Here is a 17735-nt window from a genome sequence, read left to right on the forward strand (position 1 = left end):
TTGGTAGATGACTGGTTAGCTACCTGAGTTCCTGTTTGAACAAGTATTTTGTGGTATTGTAAATTATGTTAGAGTGCCTAGCATGTTGTATAGATTTTTTTATTATTTAAACCTAATTAAAGAAAGAGAAACAATTGCAATTGTTCTTTTAAAAACTGCCACAAAAATGTTGCCTTCTTTTTACCCACGTATGGAATTACTTTCTTATAAGTACACTAGTTTGAGATGCAGGAAACAAAATATTACGTCCTGGATCAGTGACAGGTTAAAGGTACAAACCAGCAAAAAGCAGACTTGAAATGTTATTTACACAGACAAGGTCCAAAAAAAAAAAAAAAAAAAAAAAAAAAAAAAGGCACGCACACACTTTGTTTTTTGTAGCTCAACTTTTCTACAGCTCCCAAAGATTAATGGAAACAGATCAAAAAGAATTGTTGCATGGAGTATTAAAAAAAAACAGCTGAAGGAACTCTGTCTGCAGGTACTAGGTAATGTTTTCATCTCTCTTAGCCAGAAGACCAACTGTACGTCAGTTACAAAACACCACTGAAATCTTGTTCCCATTGAAGTCAAAGGCAAAGCTCCTAGGGACTTCTGTAGGGTCAGAATTAGACCGTATATTTGCCATGGATTTTTAAGCAGAACTCCCAACAGGAATTTTCCTACAGCACTACAACCTGAATACAGATGGGGAGGTTGGGGGGAGTGGGGAGGGGGGAATCACCACACAGTTTTGGGGATATACTGTATTCTTGTGTTAAATGTTAAAAAACAACACACTATTAGAATTAGTATTCCCTATTAGAAGCCATCGAGCTTTTAATTACAACATAAAATGTCCATGAACCTACTTTGTTAACCTTTCAATGGTATGCATGTGGACATTGGAATGAGTCTGAGAAAGAACAGCCTCATGTTGTGCACATTTCAGGCAAAGACCACCAACCCGGTTGTAATTACTGGTTGCAATAAGTGATTCTTGGTGTTTTAATCTTCCTTTTAGATCTTCACAGTTCTTCTCAGATACAGATAAGTCTTTTCTGGAATTAAGAGAAGATACTGTTATAAGCAATAAACAAATTTTTCTACATTTATTTTAATAACTAGAAAGCTGTTATAACTAGAGGGACAAGGTACATAGCCCATCAACAGTAAGGACATCCCAACATGTGAAGGGGGACCCAGTCAATCTGTGCGCGCTTGCATTGAAGGCCAGTGACTATATGATATTCTGCATTCTCCTTTGTAGTGCTGTCATCACCTCCCTGCCTGTGCCTCACCCCTAGAAATTAATCTGCAACAAGTGCCAATACAGGATAAAGGTGCCATATGATCCCTGGACCTGATGCCACAAGGTGCTGAGCACTCTGACTCCGATCCACTAAAGCACTTAGGCTCATGCTTAACTTTAAGCATTTGAATTGCCCCATTAAATTCAATGCAACTACTCATAAATACAGTTAAGCAAATGTTTGTGTGCTTTGCTGGATCAGGGTCAGTGTCCTCAACACCTTGAAAGATCAGGTCCCCTATAAGAAACATCATTAAGAAGGTGCTGCATTCTCCACTGGCTGAAGCTTTCAAAGAATTTGAATACTCAAATTTATCTTTGACTCTGGTGTTTATGCATGTTTTGCACTTCAGGATCATTCGCTGTATTAGTGCAACTAGCTGTTATGTTCATTATTCAATCATCATTTAAGATGGAGAATATGGGGATTAGTACAAGAACTGTAAGGTGAACGAGAAACTGGCTAAAGCGGAGATGACAAAGGATCATGCTAAAAAGGAGAACTATTGGGCTGGAGGGATGTTACTAACATAGTTCCCTCAAGGAACGGTCTTGGGACTAATAGAAAATACTAAATCAGTTCAATTACCTTGGCACAGAAAGAAGGAGCGTACTAAATTAAATTTGCTGATTACACAAAGTTGGGAGGCATCATCAATATAGAGGAGCATCAGAAACAGGAAGAATTGGATGAATACTACTCCAGTACTCCTGGAGGACTGGAGTAATAGAATGTAGTGAAATTTAATAGTACTGTACTAAGGTCATGCAATTAATGACTAATAAGAATTTCTGCTATAAGCTGGGAGCTCATCGCTTGGAAACAGAGGAGAAGACAGACCTGAGGATGTATTAGTCGATCACAGGATGACTATGAGCCAGTAATGTGATCCAGCCATGAAGGGAAAAAAAAAAAAATCTGATCCTAGGATGTATTAGGTGAGTTATTTACAGTAGAGATAGAGAAGTATTAATGCCATTGTACAACTGCATCTGGAACACTGTATACACCCAGTCTGGTCACCCATCGTCAAGAAAGATTAATTCAAATTGAAGCAGAGGCAGATAAGGACTACCAGAATGATTAGGGAAATGAAGGACCTATATGATGAGAGGAACTGGAAGAGCTTTATTTGTTTTGCTTAGCAAAAGGAAGGCGGAGAATAGATTACTCTCTATAAATACGTTGCTGGGTAACCAACAAGGAGGAATAAGAGCTATTTAAGCTAAAAGACAATGGTAGTACAATAAATAGTGGGTATAAACTGGCCATTTGAGGATGACTTCTGATCATTTTAAGTGTGAGGGTCTGGAATAGCCCCCCCAAACACCCTAACTAGTTCTAAGATAGAGACTGATAAATTTATGAATGGGGCTGCCTACTATAGCAGGGGACTGGACTTAATGACTGAGAAGGTCCCTTCCACTCCTGTGTCCTACATTCAGGTTTCCAGTATTGCATGGTGTATATTTAAATTTAGCCTCTTTACCAGTGACCCCACCCACCAAAAAAAAAAAAAAATTTAAAATACTTATTCATGTAAAACAAAACACTTTCAAACAATCTCACAAAATTAAAATGTGGTCTAAGTTAATTGACACAGTCCATTTAAGATCTGAAACTTCTGGCACAAGATTTTTATTATGGGATAGACCAATCAAATTTAATAGAAAATGTATAACTTTTCCACACATTTCTTTTTTTTCCCCCTCTCTTTTATTTTGATCAGCTTACAAAATTTGAACAGAATTTTATTTCTTCAAGAGAACTATCCTACAAAAGTCCAAGAGTCTAAGGAAGGATCCTATTGTCTAGTAAATCTCTATATGATTTTTTAATATTGGCTTTATCCTTATTAAATTTGACAAATCTTTTCCATCAGTGTCCTGAAATTAACTTGTCTTAAAATCATGTTTTTAATTATATTTCAGGAAGAACTGTTTATATTAGAAAACATAAATGTTTAATTGTCACATGTGCCTGATTACTTTTTAAAATTTGATTTTCAACAAGAGTGCAAACCACTGAAAACACTTGTGTTTTTTACAAATTATTTAAAGAAAATGGCCATTTCAATTTACCTTAGAGACCGTACTTGAGCTTCAAGTGTATCAGTCCTTTCTTGATAAAGAAGTTTTAGCTTCTCCTTTAGGAAAAGATGAAAAAACTGTATGTCTTCCTCTTTCCTCACAATTATCTCCTCTTAGCACTTTATAGATAGATCCAAAAATTAACTATATTCACTAATTTCCCCTGAAGATAATCAATTTTTTTAACCCAAAACCATTAATTTCAAAATTAACTTTCCTTACTCTTCTTTTCAGAAAGCTTAGCTAATGAACAGAACAGGGATGCTTACTTATTTCTACACATGGAGCCACATCCTTAGGTAGTGTAAATTGCCACAGATCCATTGATTTCAGTTGAGCTACTTCGATTTATACAAGCTGATGATCTGACCAATTGGGTCTCATAACAGGGTGAGCCACCACCAAAATGCCTGTTTGTGGCCTGGGGCAGCACCCTGCCTTAGTTTCCCCTTCTATTCAGGGCCTTGTAAGAACTCCATAATCCAATGGTAATTAAAAACACTCCCCTTCTAAGGTCAGTTTTTTTAAGTCCTTCCACCTACTAGCCCTCCAGGCCCCAACTCTATATTTCAATATCTCTCCTTAACTCAGGAGACCTCAAACCAGGGTTCAGTTCAAATGGTTCCTTTATTACCTGCAGCACTCATCTCAGGCCAGATACAACTTCCCAGGCTTCTGTCTGGACACTTCCAGCCGTCTTAGCTCCCACTTGAGCTGCCTTTCCCCAGAAGTTTGTCCCTTCCTACCTTAGCTCACCATGCCTGAGTTAATCACGTGATCTCAACCATTATTACCCATCTGAGGAAGTGACCTGATCATGTCAAATTTGGAACTGAGGCCCCATTTTCCCTTAAAGGGGCCAGTCACCCTATGACAGGCCTGACCTTGCTCCCACAGAAGTCAATAGAAATATTCCTAAATAGAGAAGATTTGGGGCCATTATGAAGAACATGGTAAACTCTCTCATTACCACAACATGAGTTATTCAATAGTTTAGTCCTAGTTCTTGCTAAAAAGCTGAACATGTAAGAGATTTACCTGCAGTGGTTAAACAGCTTCAAATGTACCTGCAGTGGTGAAATGGCACAGTGATGTGGGGCTATAGCAATCCCTTACACAGAATCTCTCATTGTTGTTTTTTTCACCATGAATGATCAACCAATACACAAATGTCACATATGGGCAAATAAGAGGAAAGAAAAGAGGCAACTACTGTGGCGACTTGAACTGTCACAGGGTTTAAGATGCTGGGAGCTTAGTGTCATCACAAAGATTTCTGGCTCTGCAGACAGAGGCATCAATGAAAATAATTTTTTATATACTGTATAGTGTATTCTCGGCATAAATGAGTGATTAGGAATAATAATCTTGAAGCACCCAAATGTCCTTTTAAACTACATAGTTCGCACACAGATATATTACAGTACTTCATTCACCACAGCTGTTAGGCAGAATGAAGTAAGATGCAGTGACAGCAATACACCACCACCAGTTTAAGTTAGGAAGTGAAAAATACATTGTCCAGTTGAGATGACAGGGTAAGGACTTTCCCAAATGGAGTATCTCCAAGATACTGTGGGCCTTCTGTGCTGCATCTCTGAGAGGCACAACACAGAAATTGTAACCTAAGGGATGGGGATTAAGAAGAGATGAAGCCACTTTAGCACCGTCTGGATGCTGGGCTGCTCCGGAGACTGCAGCGACCCACAGTACTGGACAGCTGCTTAAGTTACCGTAGCTAGCTCTTGGCTGCCTGCAGGCATCCGTATTGTCTAGAATCTCCACAGCACTATTCATTGCAGCATCATACCAGACATGCGCCGTCTACCCCAGTTCCACCTTGACATGCTGAGATTTGCACAAAACAGCCTACCTATCACCACTGCCTAAAGGGACAAAACAATTATCTTAAGACACTAAGAACATAAGCTTCAAGGGATAGATATTGACCTCAAAGACTAGGGGTTAAAGCAATCAAATCTTCTCCTCCAAAACTGTCAGGAAATTATTAATCCTAAAAAATGCCACCAAGAAAGAGGAGCACTAAAATCTTTAGCCGAGATGTGACACCGCAAAGAAATTATTTCAATACCAACCAATTCTAGCTGCCATTTTTCTGTTTCTGCAGTGTCTCTTGTGGCCAAAACCTGTTCTTTATTATGTGATGGTGATGACTTGGCAGGTTGACATAAATAAGAATCATCACCTCCTACAGTCCAGGAGTTCCGAACATTTGCCTGAAATACAATTGTAATGCTTCAGAGTTTAATCACAATAGCTGTTTAAGTAAAAATATTAACTATTGCTAAATAAATAAAAAATATTGAATGTTACTGTTAAAATCTACTAATGGAAGAATCTGTGCAGAATTTAATGTAGTTGCCCTCTAGGAAGAAGATAGTAATGTTGGGATCTCTAATCCAGCATTTTTCAAAATGTTCATAAAGGTTTGGTTAAGGTTCAGTTTGAGAACAAATGACAGTTCTTATTTAAATGAACCAGTTCACCGATCCTTAATAAAAAAAAAAATCAAACTTACTGAAGCATCCAAAAGAGTTTGTTCTCTCAACGTCTGCTCTACAGTTAGAGATTTCATTTCCTCATGGAGTTTCTCATTTTCAAGCACAACTACTCGTATCCGATCTTTCATCCCAGACAACTCCTCCTATGAGACCAAATACAAATACTGTACATAGGCAGCTCTTTGATAAAGCTATGACCATTTAAATACATCTTGATGTCACAGGCAGAGTTGCACAAATAACTGATTTTTTGATTCACTTGCAGTTCCAAAAACTGAAAAAGATTCAGTTTGGGTCGAACCAAAATACTTTTTCAGATCAAAACAAAATGTTTCATCAACCCAAAATGAAAAGCTTCAGGTATTTTTAATAACAGCAAAGGAAATGAAGGGTTACAGTCACAAAAAACAGAGGAGGCAGCAATGTCCCCTCTTATACCTAATAGCCCAGGGGTGAAGGTTCTTACCTGAGACATGGAAAACCCAACTACGGAGCAGGGACTTGAGCCCAGATCTCTTCTTTCCAAGTGAGTAAACTAACCACCAGGCTACGGGCTATTCTGGAGTGGGCCTCTCTCAATCTTTCCTGTCAAAGCTGTTCTACTTTGTAAAAACACTTACATATTAATTGGAACAGAGACTGGATCCAAGGTGTCCCCGGTGAGTTCCCTAACCACTGGCCTATAGAGTCTCTTTCACTCTCTCTCTCTGACCCAATGACTATTCAAGCATTTTGTACAAAGTGGGAATTTTAACTTGAGTCATTCCCTCACATGTGTGTTTCCTAACCGGTGGGCCCCACACACCACCTCCATATCTGTTTTTGTGAATGTGGCCTAAATCTCCTGGTGAACATAGCCCACTCAAAATTGAAATGTTTTGTTTTGATAATGTTAAAAAAACTATTTGTTTTGACACTTCTAATTACTATTTTTTTTCACCATTTTGGCCAAAAAAATTCACTCGTTTCACCAATTCACCACATTTGTGAAATGTTTTGGTTGTTCCAAATCTCTTTTTCAGTAACAAAAAGTTTCATGTAAAATTTTTTACCTAGCTCTAGTCATGCATATATATTTCTTAAGATATTAGTAAAAGACTCTCGTTCTTTTTTAACTCCATTACAGGCACAATAAGCATGTTTGGTAATAGTCTAATTTGCACATTAATGCTGGTTAGATGCTTATTTGAGTAGGAAAAGTTATTTAAATGAAACAGTTGGATAAATAGATATACACTTATCTATTTCAGACACATTTTATCAAGAAAAAAAGCCTCCTGATAAGATGGATTTTTAAGAAATATAGAGATGTGATGATGTATGTGAAGACATAGTACAGTAACTCCTCACTTAATGTTGTAGTTATGTTCCTGAAAAATGCAACTTTAAGTGAAAAAATGTTAAACGAATCCATTTGTCCCATCAGATTTAATTTAAATGTGGGGGGTTAGGTTCCAAGGAAATTTTGGAGGGGCAGATAAAAGGCATACTGCATACAGCTCACTGCAGGCAAGGACACTAGAAAGCACATTTGCAGCAGCAGCGGCAGCCTCCCTGGAGAACAGGCTCGGATTTTGCCAGGAATGCTCCAGGCCCGCTTCTTCCTGTCCCCACTCTATTCCAGGCCCACCTCTTCCCAGCCCCACTCCACCTCCTCTTCAGAGCATGCCATGTCCCTCCTCCCACCAAAGTCCTAAGCGCCGGCTTAGGACTTTCTGTGAGGGAGGAGGAGGAGCAGAGATGCAGCGCTTCCCCACTCCTGCCCCTCCTTCCCAGAAAGTCTTAAGCGCCAAGTGCTGGGAGGGTGGGGCGGGAGCGGGGAAGCCCTGCGTCTCCATTCCTCTCCCTCCTTCCCAGAAAAGCCTAAGCGCCACTAAACTGCTGTTTGGCAGTGCTCAGGACTTTCTGCAAGGGAAGGGGAGGAGCAGAGACACGGCACTTTCCCGCTGTGCCCCTCCCTCCTAGAAAGTCCTAAACGCTGCCAAACAGGTGTTCACTGGCATTTAGGATTTTCTGGGAGGGAGCGGGAGGAGTGGAGACCTGGTGCTTCCCCGCTCCTGCCCTTCCGTCCCAGAAAGTGGGGAAAGTGCTGGGAGGGAGGGGGAAGAGGCAGAGAAACGGAACTTGTGCAATGCTCCCTTGTAAAGTCGCTACTACTCCACAGAATCTTACAAGCAGGCAGCCAAACGACGCTATAAGTGAGCATTGCACAACTTTAAATGAGCATGTTCCCTAATTGAGCAGGGACGTAACACTGAAACAACGTTAAGTGGGATAATGTTAAATGAGTTACTGTACATTCTGAACTGTATTTGCTTCACTTTTGGCTAGTGTAATGTTTAGAATCTCAAGGTCTGAGCCCGTAAGCACTTTGCATATAGAACTCTTATTAAAAACTCAATGTAAATTCCATGAGTATGACACTTGTGGGATCAGGATCTTAATGGGTGAAGCAGGCTGCATACCTTGCAAAACTTCACTTCAGCTTCTAAGTGGTGAATGTACTGGGACTGATCATTAATGATAGGAACAAGATCACAAAGCGTAGGCAAACTCTGATCTGCAGCTTCTGAAGTTCTCTGGGGGGAAAAAAAATAAGTAAATTAAGCATAATAAATATTTTATAATCAGCATTTTTCTCTAATTTTTGCATCACAGAAAGTTGTTTCCATTCACAGAATCCTATTCATACTTAATACATTTTTGCAAAGTGTTAAAAAGAAAGTATCTTGTTCAAAAACACTGATGAACTATTCATGCTATTGTAGTAATATAGTGAAACCTATACTAGAGACCACCTTTACTAAAGGACTCAATGTCTTAAGAGACAATCCTAAAATATACCCAATTCTGTTCCACCTTTATAAAAGACCACTTCCACTGAGCAACCAATTTTTGATGGTCAATTGAGTGGTTGGTTAAGAGAGATATTAGGGCTGATCGTCAACACACTGTATTCACTATAAGGAGACATGATCACACATATGTACTCTTCAGTAGTGTACCAACACACTGTAGAAGGATGAATATACAAAAAAGTATAATATATATTATGGGAGTATCATAACAGCATGATAATTACATTTGAGAAGTCTGTACAAAGTAGGGATTATATGTCTAACAGACTAAGGCGAGAAGAGACATCATGATCATCTAGTCTGTCTGACCTTCACATTGCAGGCCACAAAACCTCACCCACTCCCTTCTGTAATAGATCTATACCCTTTGGCTGACTATGGAAGTCCTCAAATCATGATTTAAAAACTTAACTTACAGAGAATTCACCATTCACACTCATTTAAACCTGCAAGTGATCCATGCTGCAGAGGAAGGCAACCCCCTCTAGGGTCTCTGCCAATCTGACCCAGAGGAAAATTCCTTCCCAATCTCAAATATGGCAAACAATCAGTTAGACTCTGAGCATGTAGGTAAGATCCACCAGGCAGATACCTGGGAAAGAGTTCTCTATAGTAACTCAGAGCCCTCCCCACCTAGTGTCCCATCTCCAACTGTTGGGGATTTCTGCTCCTGGCAGTTACCAATGGACCACATGCCATTGTAGGCGGTCCCATCATACAACCCCCTCCATAAACTTATCAAGCTCAATCTTGAAGCCAGTTAGGTTTTTTTTTTTTTTTTTTTTTTACACCTACTGCTCCCTTTGGAAGGCTGTTCCAGAACTTCACTCTTCTGATGGTAAGAAACCTTCGCCTAATTTAGAGCATAAACTTGTTGATGGCCAATTTATATCCGTTTGTTCTTGTGTACACATTGATGCTTATCTTAAATAACTCCTCTCCCTCCCTGGTATTTATCCCTCTGATGTATTTATAGAGAGCAATCATATCTACCCTCAGCCTTCTTTTCGTTAGGCTAAACAAGCCAAGCTCTTTGAGTCTCCTCTAATAAGGCAGGTTTTCCTTTCCTCCAATCATTCTAGTAGCCCTGCTCTGCACTTGCTTAAGAAAGATTAATTCAAACTGGAGCATGGGAGACCAGAATTACACACAGTATTCCAGATGAGGTCTCACCAGTGCCTTGTATAATGGTACTAACACTTCCCTGTCTCTACTGGAAATACCTCTCCTGATGCATCCTACGGCTCCATTATTACACGTGAATCTAATATTACAGCACTTATTCTTAAGAGTACAGTATAAATTAACTGAGAAGGTAAAGAAATCTGTTCATCAAGCTAAGTTATAATGACTTTTAAAAGGCCTCTAAGTTTTGGGGTTCATTTTTGTTCTTTTGGTGAGTATAACCTTTCTTTCACCTCTCTAGCAAATAAAATCCCAATTTCTGAGATTTAAAAATTGACACTCAGATTGTAACAAAATTTATGACAGGCTACTTGTTAAAATGTATTCATTTTTAAAACTTATTAACAATATTAGAACCATTTCTAGCTACACTGCAATGGTCTTTGAGTAATACTTCTGTCATTATATAGATTTGTCGTTAAAACAGAAATCAATAGAGCAAAATTGTTGAGTTAGAAATTAAAACTCCCCTTTCGGGGTCCTTAAAAACAGGCCTGGGGGTTGGGGGATGAGGAGCTGACTGAAAGATAGGAAAACAGGAAGAAGTGAGCTTCACCATCATGGTTGCCACACCCATCATCTCCTGGGATCCCAGAATCCAATGACACAATTGGGCTATTGTCCTCCTCACCCTGACAGATGTCCTGATCAGACCAAGCAGAAAGAGAGGAACCCAGATGATATTGCCACTTCCATTGGCTCTGTCTGAACTCCAAACATCATCTGGCTCCTGTCATCACTCCCTTCCTTGTAATAGTGTTTTCTTTTTAAAAACACCCCTTTGTATTTCTATTTGTTTTAACCCCTCTCTTTTCATTTGAGAAGCCTGCCAAGACTACTCCTTTTTGCAACATACCTGTAAGCCTGTTACCAAAAAGGAGCCCTAAAACGCTCAATGCTGGTATGCATTTGCCAGGTCTCAGAGTGACCACACTGCACATTAAGCGGGGGGGGGGGGGGGGGGGGCGGGGGGAGAGAGGAGTGTTGTCTGGCTTGCTGGAGGAAGGTGTGTACCTCTTTAAGGGACTGAGACAAAGAATGGTTTTTGCAGCAGCCATGCAGCATGGAAATGCTGCTCCATGCCCCCCAGATGACTGGAAGAGAGGGGAGGTTACATAAGTACATGCTCCTACCCATGGAAGTGGCAAAAGATCAGTTTTAGTCAGGATCTGCTCTGGGGGGCTAGAAGGAATTTTTCCCTCACTGACAGATTGGACTAGGTGAAGTGGGATTTTTTTCTGACCTTCCCCACAGCAGATTTGGAGGAGGTATGGGGACTCTGGGGGGGAAGGATTGATCACTTAGTAGGGCAAACATGGGTTAAAGGAGTGGAAAAATGGGAGGAGGGACTTGGGGCTCCTGTGACTGGCACTGCAACACCCTCTCTTCTTATAGCCCATCTTAATCCTCAGTTGAGGGGCAGGGGGATGGCAAGGTCCCAGCAGCTGGTGGGCTGGGGACCAGGATGATGGTAGATGATGACAGTAGCTCTCAAGGTATATATGGAAATGATCATGGAATTACCTGCACTGTACACTTTTATCTGCCGACTATTCCCAGACAGTTGTTAATAAAATTGTGGCCTGATTAAACCTCATCCAGTGTCTCCTGTCCTTCTTTCAGCATAGCCGGACAATAGCTGATAAGACTGTGCTATACCTGTAATTTTCAAACAGTGAGGTTGCAAGTAAGAGTCAATACCCAAACCATTCTTTTTTCTCCTCCTGTTTGTGTTTTGTTTTGAAATGGGACTGGACTTTAACACCAACGTTTTTTCTTTCCCTCACAAAGAACAGTTGTTCTCACCTTTAATATAACCTAAGACTGTCAAATGATAGTGAGATTGTTTTGTTGTTGTTTGAACTAAGCAGGCTGAAGTGTCTGTACTCAGAACCCCAAACTTTGTTTAAAACTGTTAAGATTGCAAAGTGACAGGGTATTTTCAGAGTCATGGATTCCAAGGCCACAAGGGATCATTGTAATCATCTAATTTCATCTCATGAATAACACCATGGAACATCCCCAAAATTATTCCTTGATCATATCTTTTGGAAAAGCATCCAATCTGGATTTAAAAATGGTCAGTGATGGAGAATCCACCACAAGTCCCGTTAGTAAACTGTTTCAATAGTTAAATACTCTCATTAGTAAAATATTATGCCCAATTTCTAGTCTGAATTTGTCTAGCTTCAATTTTCAGCCTCTGAATTGTATTATACTTTTCTTTGTTAGATTAAAAAGTCCATCGTCAAATATTTTTGCTTCCACAATTGTATTTACAGACAGGAACGAAGTTACCGTTAACCAACTCCCAATTTTGGGGTCATCTGCGAACTATCAAGAATGATTTTGTGTTTTCTTGAGGTCATTGATGTAAAGTGTTAAATAGCGTAGGTCCAAGAACTGATCCCACAGGACCCTGATAGAAACAGGATCATATTAACATCTTTGATTCTCTAGGACCATTCTTTCCATTTAAAATGTGTTTACTAATTAAATCCGCTCCAAAATATGAAAGGAAACCCAAATGCATGAAGAAATAGAAAATTTCAGAGACAAGGGGTAAAATTTTCAAAATGACTAAGACCTGGGCTATAGTAAAAGTTAAGTTGACAAAGCTATGGCACTCAGGGATGTGAAAAATTCACATTCCTAGTGCCGGAGCTAAACTCAATTAATCCCCGGTGTAGATAATGCTAGGTCAACCTTCCATCAACTACCTTCTGCTGCTTGGGGAGACAGACTAGCTACAGCAATGGAAAAACCTCTTTTATTGCTGAAGGAAGCATCTATGCTATGGCACTACAGCGGCATTGATACAGGACTGTAACCAGGGTGGATAAAAATCAATGATTTTTTTTTTCATTTAAATTGGCTTTTTATGGTAGATTTTTTTCCCTCAAAAAACATTTTACCTAAAGATAGTTTTAATTACGATACATTATAGCTCAAAGACATTTCATCATGGAATACGGATTATAAAATTCTAATTCTATAGCACGAGACACTATATTCACGTAATGTTTAAGGAAAGTTTTGTAAATGAGGTCTAATAGTTCATGGATTAGGGACCCAATCTTATGGGGTTCCACAGTTTCTATACAGATTATTTAGGTTAATCTTTCTATCTACCCAATAGGACTCAGTGCTCAGTCAAGAAGATACCATCAGAGATGCTTAGTTTTGCAGTTTTCAAAATGTGGATTTGTGTCCCCAAAGGTAACATGCTTTTTAACAGTAAAAATGTTATTAAATAAATAATATATAGAGATGAGAAATAACAGAGCTCAATCCTATTGTCCCTCTGCAAATTTGTGTACACAGAGTCAATCCCTTACCTCTGTCTAAAAATGCAAAGTTTCAAAAAGTTCAATGAACAGAAGATTGTTGTGGGCAGAAGAGAACTGGACAAGAAGAAGAAGTCTGGAGATAAACGTGAGAAGGGAAGGACAGACAGTAGAAACAAAGGTGAAACTGTTTGAGCAGCATACTCCAGAAGTTTTGAGGTCTTTCTGAATTTAGCCTTCATTGATTTGAGATCTACCATATCATTCTCTCACTAGAAGGGAAAACCTATAATGGCAGCAGCCCATAAAAGAGACCCAGTCTGGGAATATTTTAATGAAGTTCCTCTACCTGGGGGTAAGACAGGCATGCCTGCAAAATGCAAAACAGTGCAACAAAGAAATGCAAGGCCTGGTTGCCCGAACGAAATAACATCATAAGAAGTGTTCCTTCTCAGGAGGAAGCTGTGTTGAAGATGATGAAAGGAATGTGTCTGAACATGCAGGATCTTCAGGTTGGCAAACGTTTTTATTTCATACTTCTTTCTTTAGGACTGCCTGTCTTCCTTCTGGACTACTCTTGAATTCTCATGTTTGAGCAAAGAAAATACCGTAGTTGTTACTTTACGGTACTATCATTTTAGGTGCAGTTGTGATAAACTAAATAGCAGAAATAGGCAGATCTTCCTTTTACAATTTCACCTTTAAAGTAGTACTGAGTGTCAATGAATACAAAGAGTAATACTAAATGAACAATTTGGTAATAATAATTAAATAACTACATTGACATTTTGTTTAGGAGAATCCATCCTCAACATACAGGATTCTGACGACTATCCACCTTCAAGATCACTATCATTTTCTATAGTTTCAGAGTTATCTGCCAATGATAGTGTTTCAGTCACATCATGTATGTCACATAGCCACAGTACATCACCTGTAGCAAAAAGAAAGAAAAAAAAAAAAAAATCTCCATCACCCAGAAACAACCATAGATAAGTTTGGATAAGAACACGCAGATTACAAAGAGGTAACTGATGAAAAAATTGCCTGGTTTGTTCATGCAGTAAACTCTTTTCCATATGATTGAGAAGCCACACTTCATTAACATGGTTCAGTCATTAAGACCAGGATACAGTCCACTCAACAGAGCAGATGTCGCAAGCAAATTGCTAGATAAAGTGTATGAAAGAGACATTGAGCAGTGTGCAAAAGGTCTAGAGCAGAGATTGGCAACCTTTGGCACGTGGCCCATCAGGGAAATCTAGGCCAATGGGGGCTGCGGGAAGCAGCGTGGGCTGAGGGATGTGCTGGCTGCCACTTCCTGCAGCCCCCATTAGCCTGGAATGGCGAAACATGGCTCTTGGGAGCTGCAATCAGCCAAACCTAAGGACGCTGCAGGTAAATAAACCGTCCTGGCCTGCCAGCGGATTTCCCTGATGGGCCACGTGTCAAAGGTTGCCGATACCTGGTTTGGAGGGTAAAATTGTTAACCTGAGTATTGATGGATGGAGCAACATCCACAATGATCCTACTGTACTTGCCTGTGTGACAGACAAAGGGAATGTCTTCCTTACAGAAACGATTGATACATCAGGAAATGCACCAACAGCAGAATACTTACAAGAAGTAGCAGTAAAAGCTATAACAAACTGTGAGGGAAAAAAAAATCAAATGTCTACTACGCAGCTTGGTCATAGATAATGCTGCAAATGTATCCAAGATGGGAAGAAATTATTTAGTAGAGAATCCTTAGCCAAAGACTTCAGTGTTCCAGAAATAAAGGCTAATGTTTTCAAAATTGCAAAAATACTTCCATAACAACACTTTGCAGCAGCTGCTCTGAAAAACGTGGGAGGAACCAAGCTGACTCATAGACTCATAGGTCAGAAGGGACCAATATGATCATCTAGTCTGACCTCCTGCACAAGGCAGGCCACAGAACCCCACCCATCCAATTTTATAACAACCCCTAACCCAGGACTGAGTTATTGAAATCCTCAAAATTGGTTTGAAGACCTCAAGCTGCAGAGAATCCACCAGCAAGCGACCCGTGCCCCACGCTGCAGGGGAAGGCGAAAAACCTCCAGGGCCCCTGCCAATCCGCCCTGGAGGAAAATTCCTTCCCGACCCCAAATATGGCGATCAGCTAAACCCTGAGCATGTGGGCAAGACTCACCAGCCAGCACCCAAGAAGGAATTCTCTGCAGTAACTCAGTTCCCCTCCCATCCAACATCTCCCCGCAGACCATTGAGCAGACCTATCTGGTGGTAACCCAAGATCAATTGCCCAAATTAACGATCCTATCATAACATCCCCTCCATATACTTATCAAGCTTTGTCTTAAAGCCAGAAAAGTCTTTTGCCCCTACTACTTCCCTCAGAAGGCTGTTCCAGAACTTCACTCCCCTAATGGTTAGAAACCTTCGTCTAATTTCAAGTCTAAACTTCCTAATATCCAGTTTATACCCATTCGTCCTCGTGCCTACATTAGTACTAAACTTAAATAATTCCTCTCCCTCCCTAACGTTAACCCCCCCTGATATATTTATATAGAGCAAGCATATCCCCCCGCAGCCTTCAAGACGTGTGATGGAACTCAATAGTGGACTATTTTGAGCACTATGTCAAGAACTGGCCTAATCTGATGACAGTTTGTGACCAAAATTGTGAAAAAAAATAGATAGCACCGTCACAGCCAAAGTTCTCAACATTCAGCTTAAGAGAAATGTTGAACACATGCCGAGTACCCTGAAGCCTATTTCTGTAGCCTAGAACAAAATACAGGGAAATAGCTGTTCTAATCGATGACGCTGTTGAAATTTGGAAGGAATTGAGTGAGATCTTGACAAGAGAAATACGCAATGACAGAGTTAAATTACAAGCTCATTTTCTTGCAAATATTCTCAATACTTGGTACCAGGGTCAAACCTTTACTGCTAAAGAAGAGGAGTTTGCTGGCTGTCCATGTCATAGCCATCATCCCTCCATAATGCCAACTATAATAAACTTCAGAGCTAAGAGTGAACCATTCAAGAAATATATGTCTGCTGATGATGTTCTGAAGAAAGTCACACCAGTGAACTGGTGGAAGTCACTTAAGCACTTGAATTCAGAGACTGTTGAAGTGATCATCTCACTTTTAACAGCAGTAGCTTCTTCTGTTGGTGTAGAAAGAATATTTTCTTCCTTTGGACTAATTCATTCCAAATTGAGAAATCGTTTGGGACCTGAAAAAGCAGGAAAGCTTGTTTTTCTTTTCCAGATTATGAACAAACAGGAAAACGAAGGTGAAGACAACTGAGTTACCTGCAGAAGCAAATATTTTAAGTTTCTCATGTTGACATGCCTGACATAGTCAATTCAAAAATTCATATCCTTGTTTTGTTAAAATATTGTATGTGCTGTTGAAGAAAAAAAATCCAGAATACTTAACTCATCATTGGTGCAGGATTCAACACATTGTCCTACCCACTGTGCCTCCATCCTGACATGGAGAGATCACTTCAAGGAATCAATTTTTTTATTATTATGACTGTTTAACATAATAGGATAGGGTAGAGTAGTCACTGGAGGCTGTCACAGAGTAGAACTGGAGCAATATCGCCAAATCAATTTAATCTTTGATACTGAACAAGCATCCGAGAGTAATAACTGATTTGAACTGGCCCCATGGAGGTGAAAGACTTTCCATATATCCCAGTGCAGAGTGCAGTTCCACTGCAAGAGGGATGGACGCGAGGAGATTCCTCAGGGGAGGACCTTCCTACACCAAAAAGCTAATTTCCACAGCAAACCTCGTGTGTCCCTAAGCAGCAGAATTTTGGTGCAGAGCTATAGGGTTTGCTGTTACATGGATCAACAAGCAATTGTACAAAAGGCAAAGGGTACACCATCATCCAAACCTCAAGGCTGCAGTAAGTAGCCACAGAGGAAAGTAGGATCCCTTCATCACCTGCCCTTATGGAACCATCCTCTCAGGCAAAACGCTCTAAACAGACTTCATTTCCAAAACAAAGTGCTAACTTCTGGAGGAGAAAGGAGCAGCCAAGATGAGGAAGCCATACACACATGGGTGCCATCCGTACTACCAAGGGGAAGTGAAGGCCTGGATTCCATAGGAAGAGATTTGTCACTCTTCTACTATGGACATAATAAATTAATAGCTCATATAGGGCTTTCCCCATCTTTAGTTCTCAAAGAGATTACAAAGGAGAATTACTCACAAATACCCTCTCTCTGCTGAGAAGTAGCCAACCCCGCTCCCACCCATGGGATGATTACAGAGATTTGGGGCCTCCTATTCTTCATGGATAGTGGATAATATGCCTGTTGGGACAAGTTATTACTCATTCAAAGTTACATAAAGAAACTAGAAGAGAATACATACTGAGGGTGACATCCTCCTCCTCCTTGATGGAGATACTTCACTTTCTAGTCCTTCTTGCTCCCGCAATAAAGCTTTAAGCTGATTAACTAAGGAACAAAATTAAACTACTGGTT

The 17735-nt window shown here is 40.0% G+C and overlaps 1 protein-coding gene across 11 annotated transcripts in view; it reads right to left on the reverse strand.

Moving 5' to 3' along the window:
• SDCCAG8 (SHH signaling and ciliogenesis regulator SDCCAG8) overlaps positions 1-17735 on the reverse strand; it is a 147573-nt gene that overhangs the window by 115745 nt on the left and 14093 nt on the right. For all 11 annotated transcript variants that reach the window (XM_050950399.1, XM_050950396.1, XM_050950397.1 and 8 more), the window contains exons 3-8: positions 17623-17708; positions 8370-8483; positions 5922-6047; positions 5479-5619; positions 3374-3438; positions 852-1040 (exon numbers count right to left, since the gene is read on the reverse strand). In XM_050950399.1, the coding sequence (XP_050806356.1) occupies positions 852-1040; positions 3374-3438; positions 5479-5619; positions 5922-6047; positions 8370-8483; positions 17623-17708 (721 nt within the window). The remainder of the gene's footprint in view (positions 1-851; positions 1041-3373; positions 3439-5478; positions 5620-5921; positions 6048-8369; positions 8484-17622; positions 17709-17735) is intronic.

Source organism: Gopherus flavomarginatus, chromosome 4, assembly GCF_025201925.1.
Source record: "Gopherus flavomarginatus isolate rGopFla2 chromosome 4, rGopFla2.mat.asm, whole genome shotgun sequence".
NCBI classification, from domain to species: domain Eukaryota; kingdom Metazoa; phylum Chordata; order Testudines; family Testudinidae; genus Gopherus; species Gopherus flavomarginatus.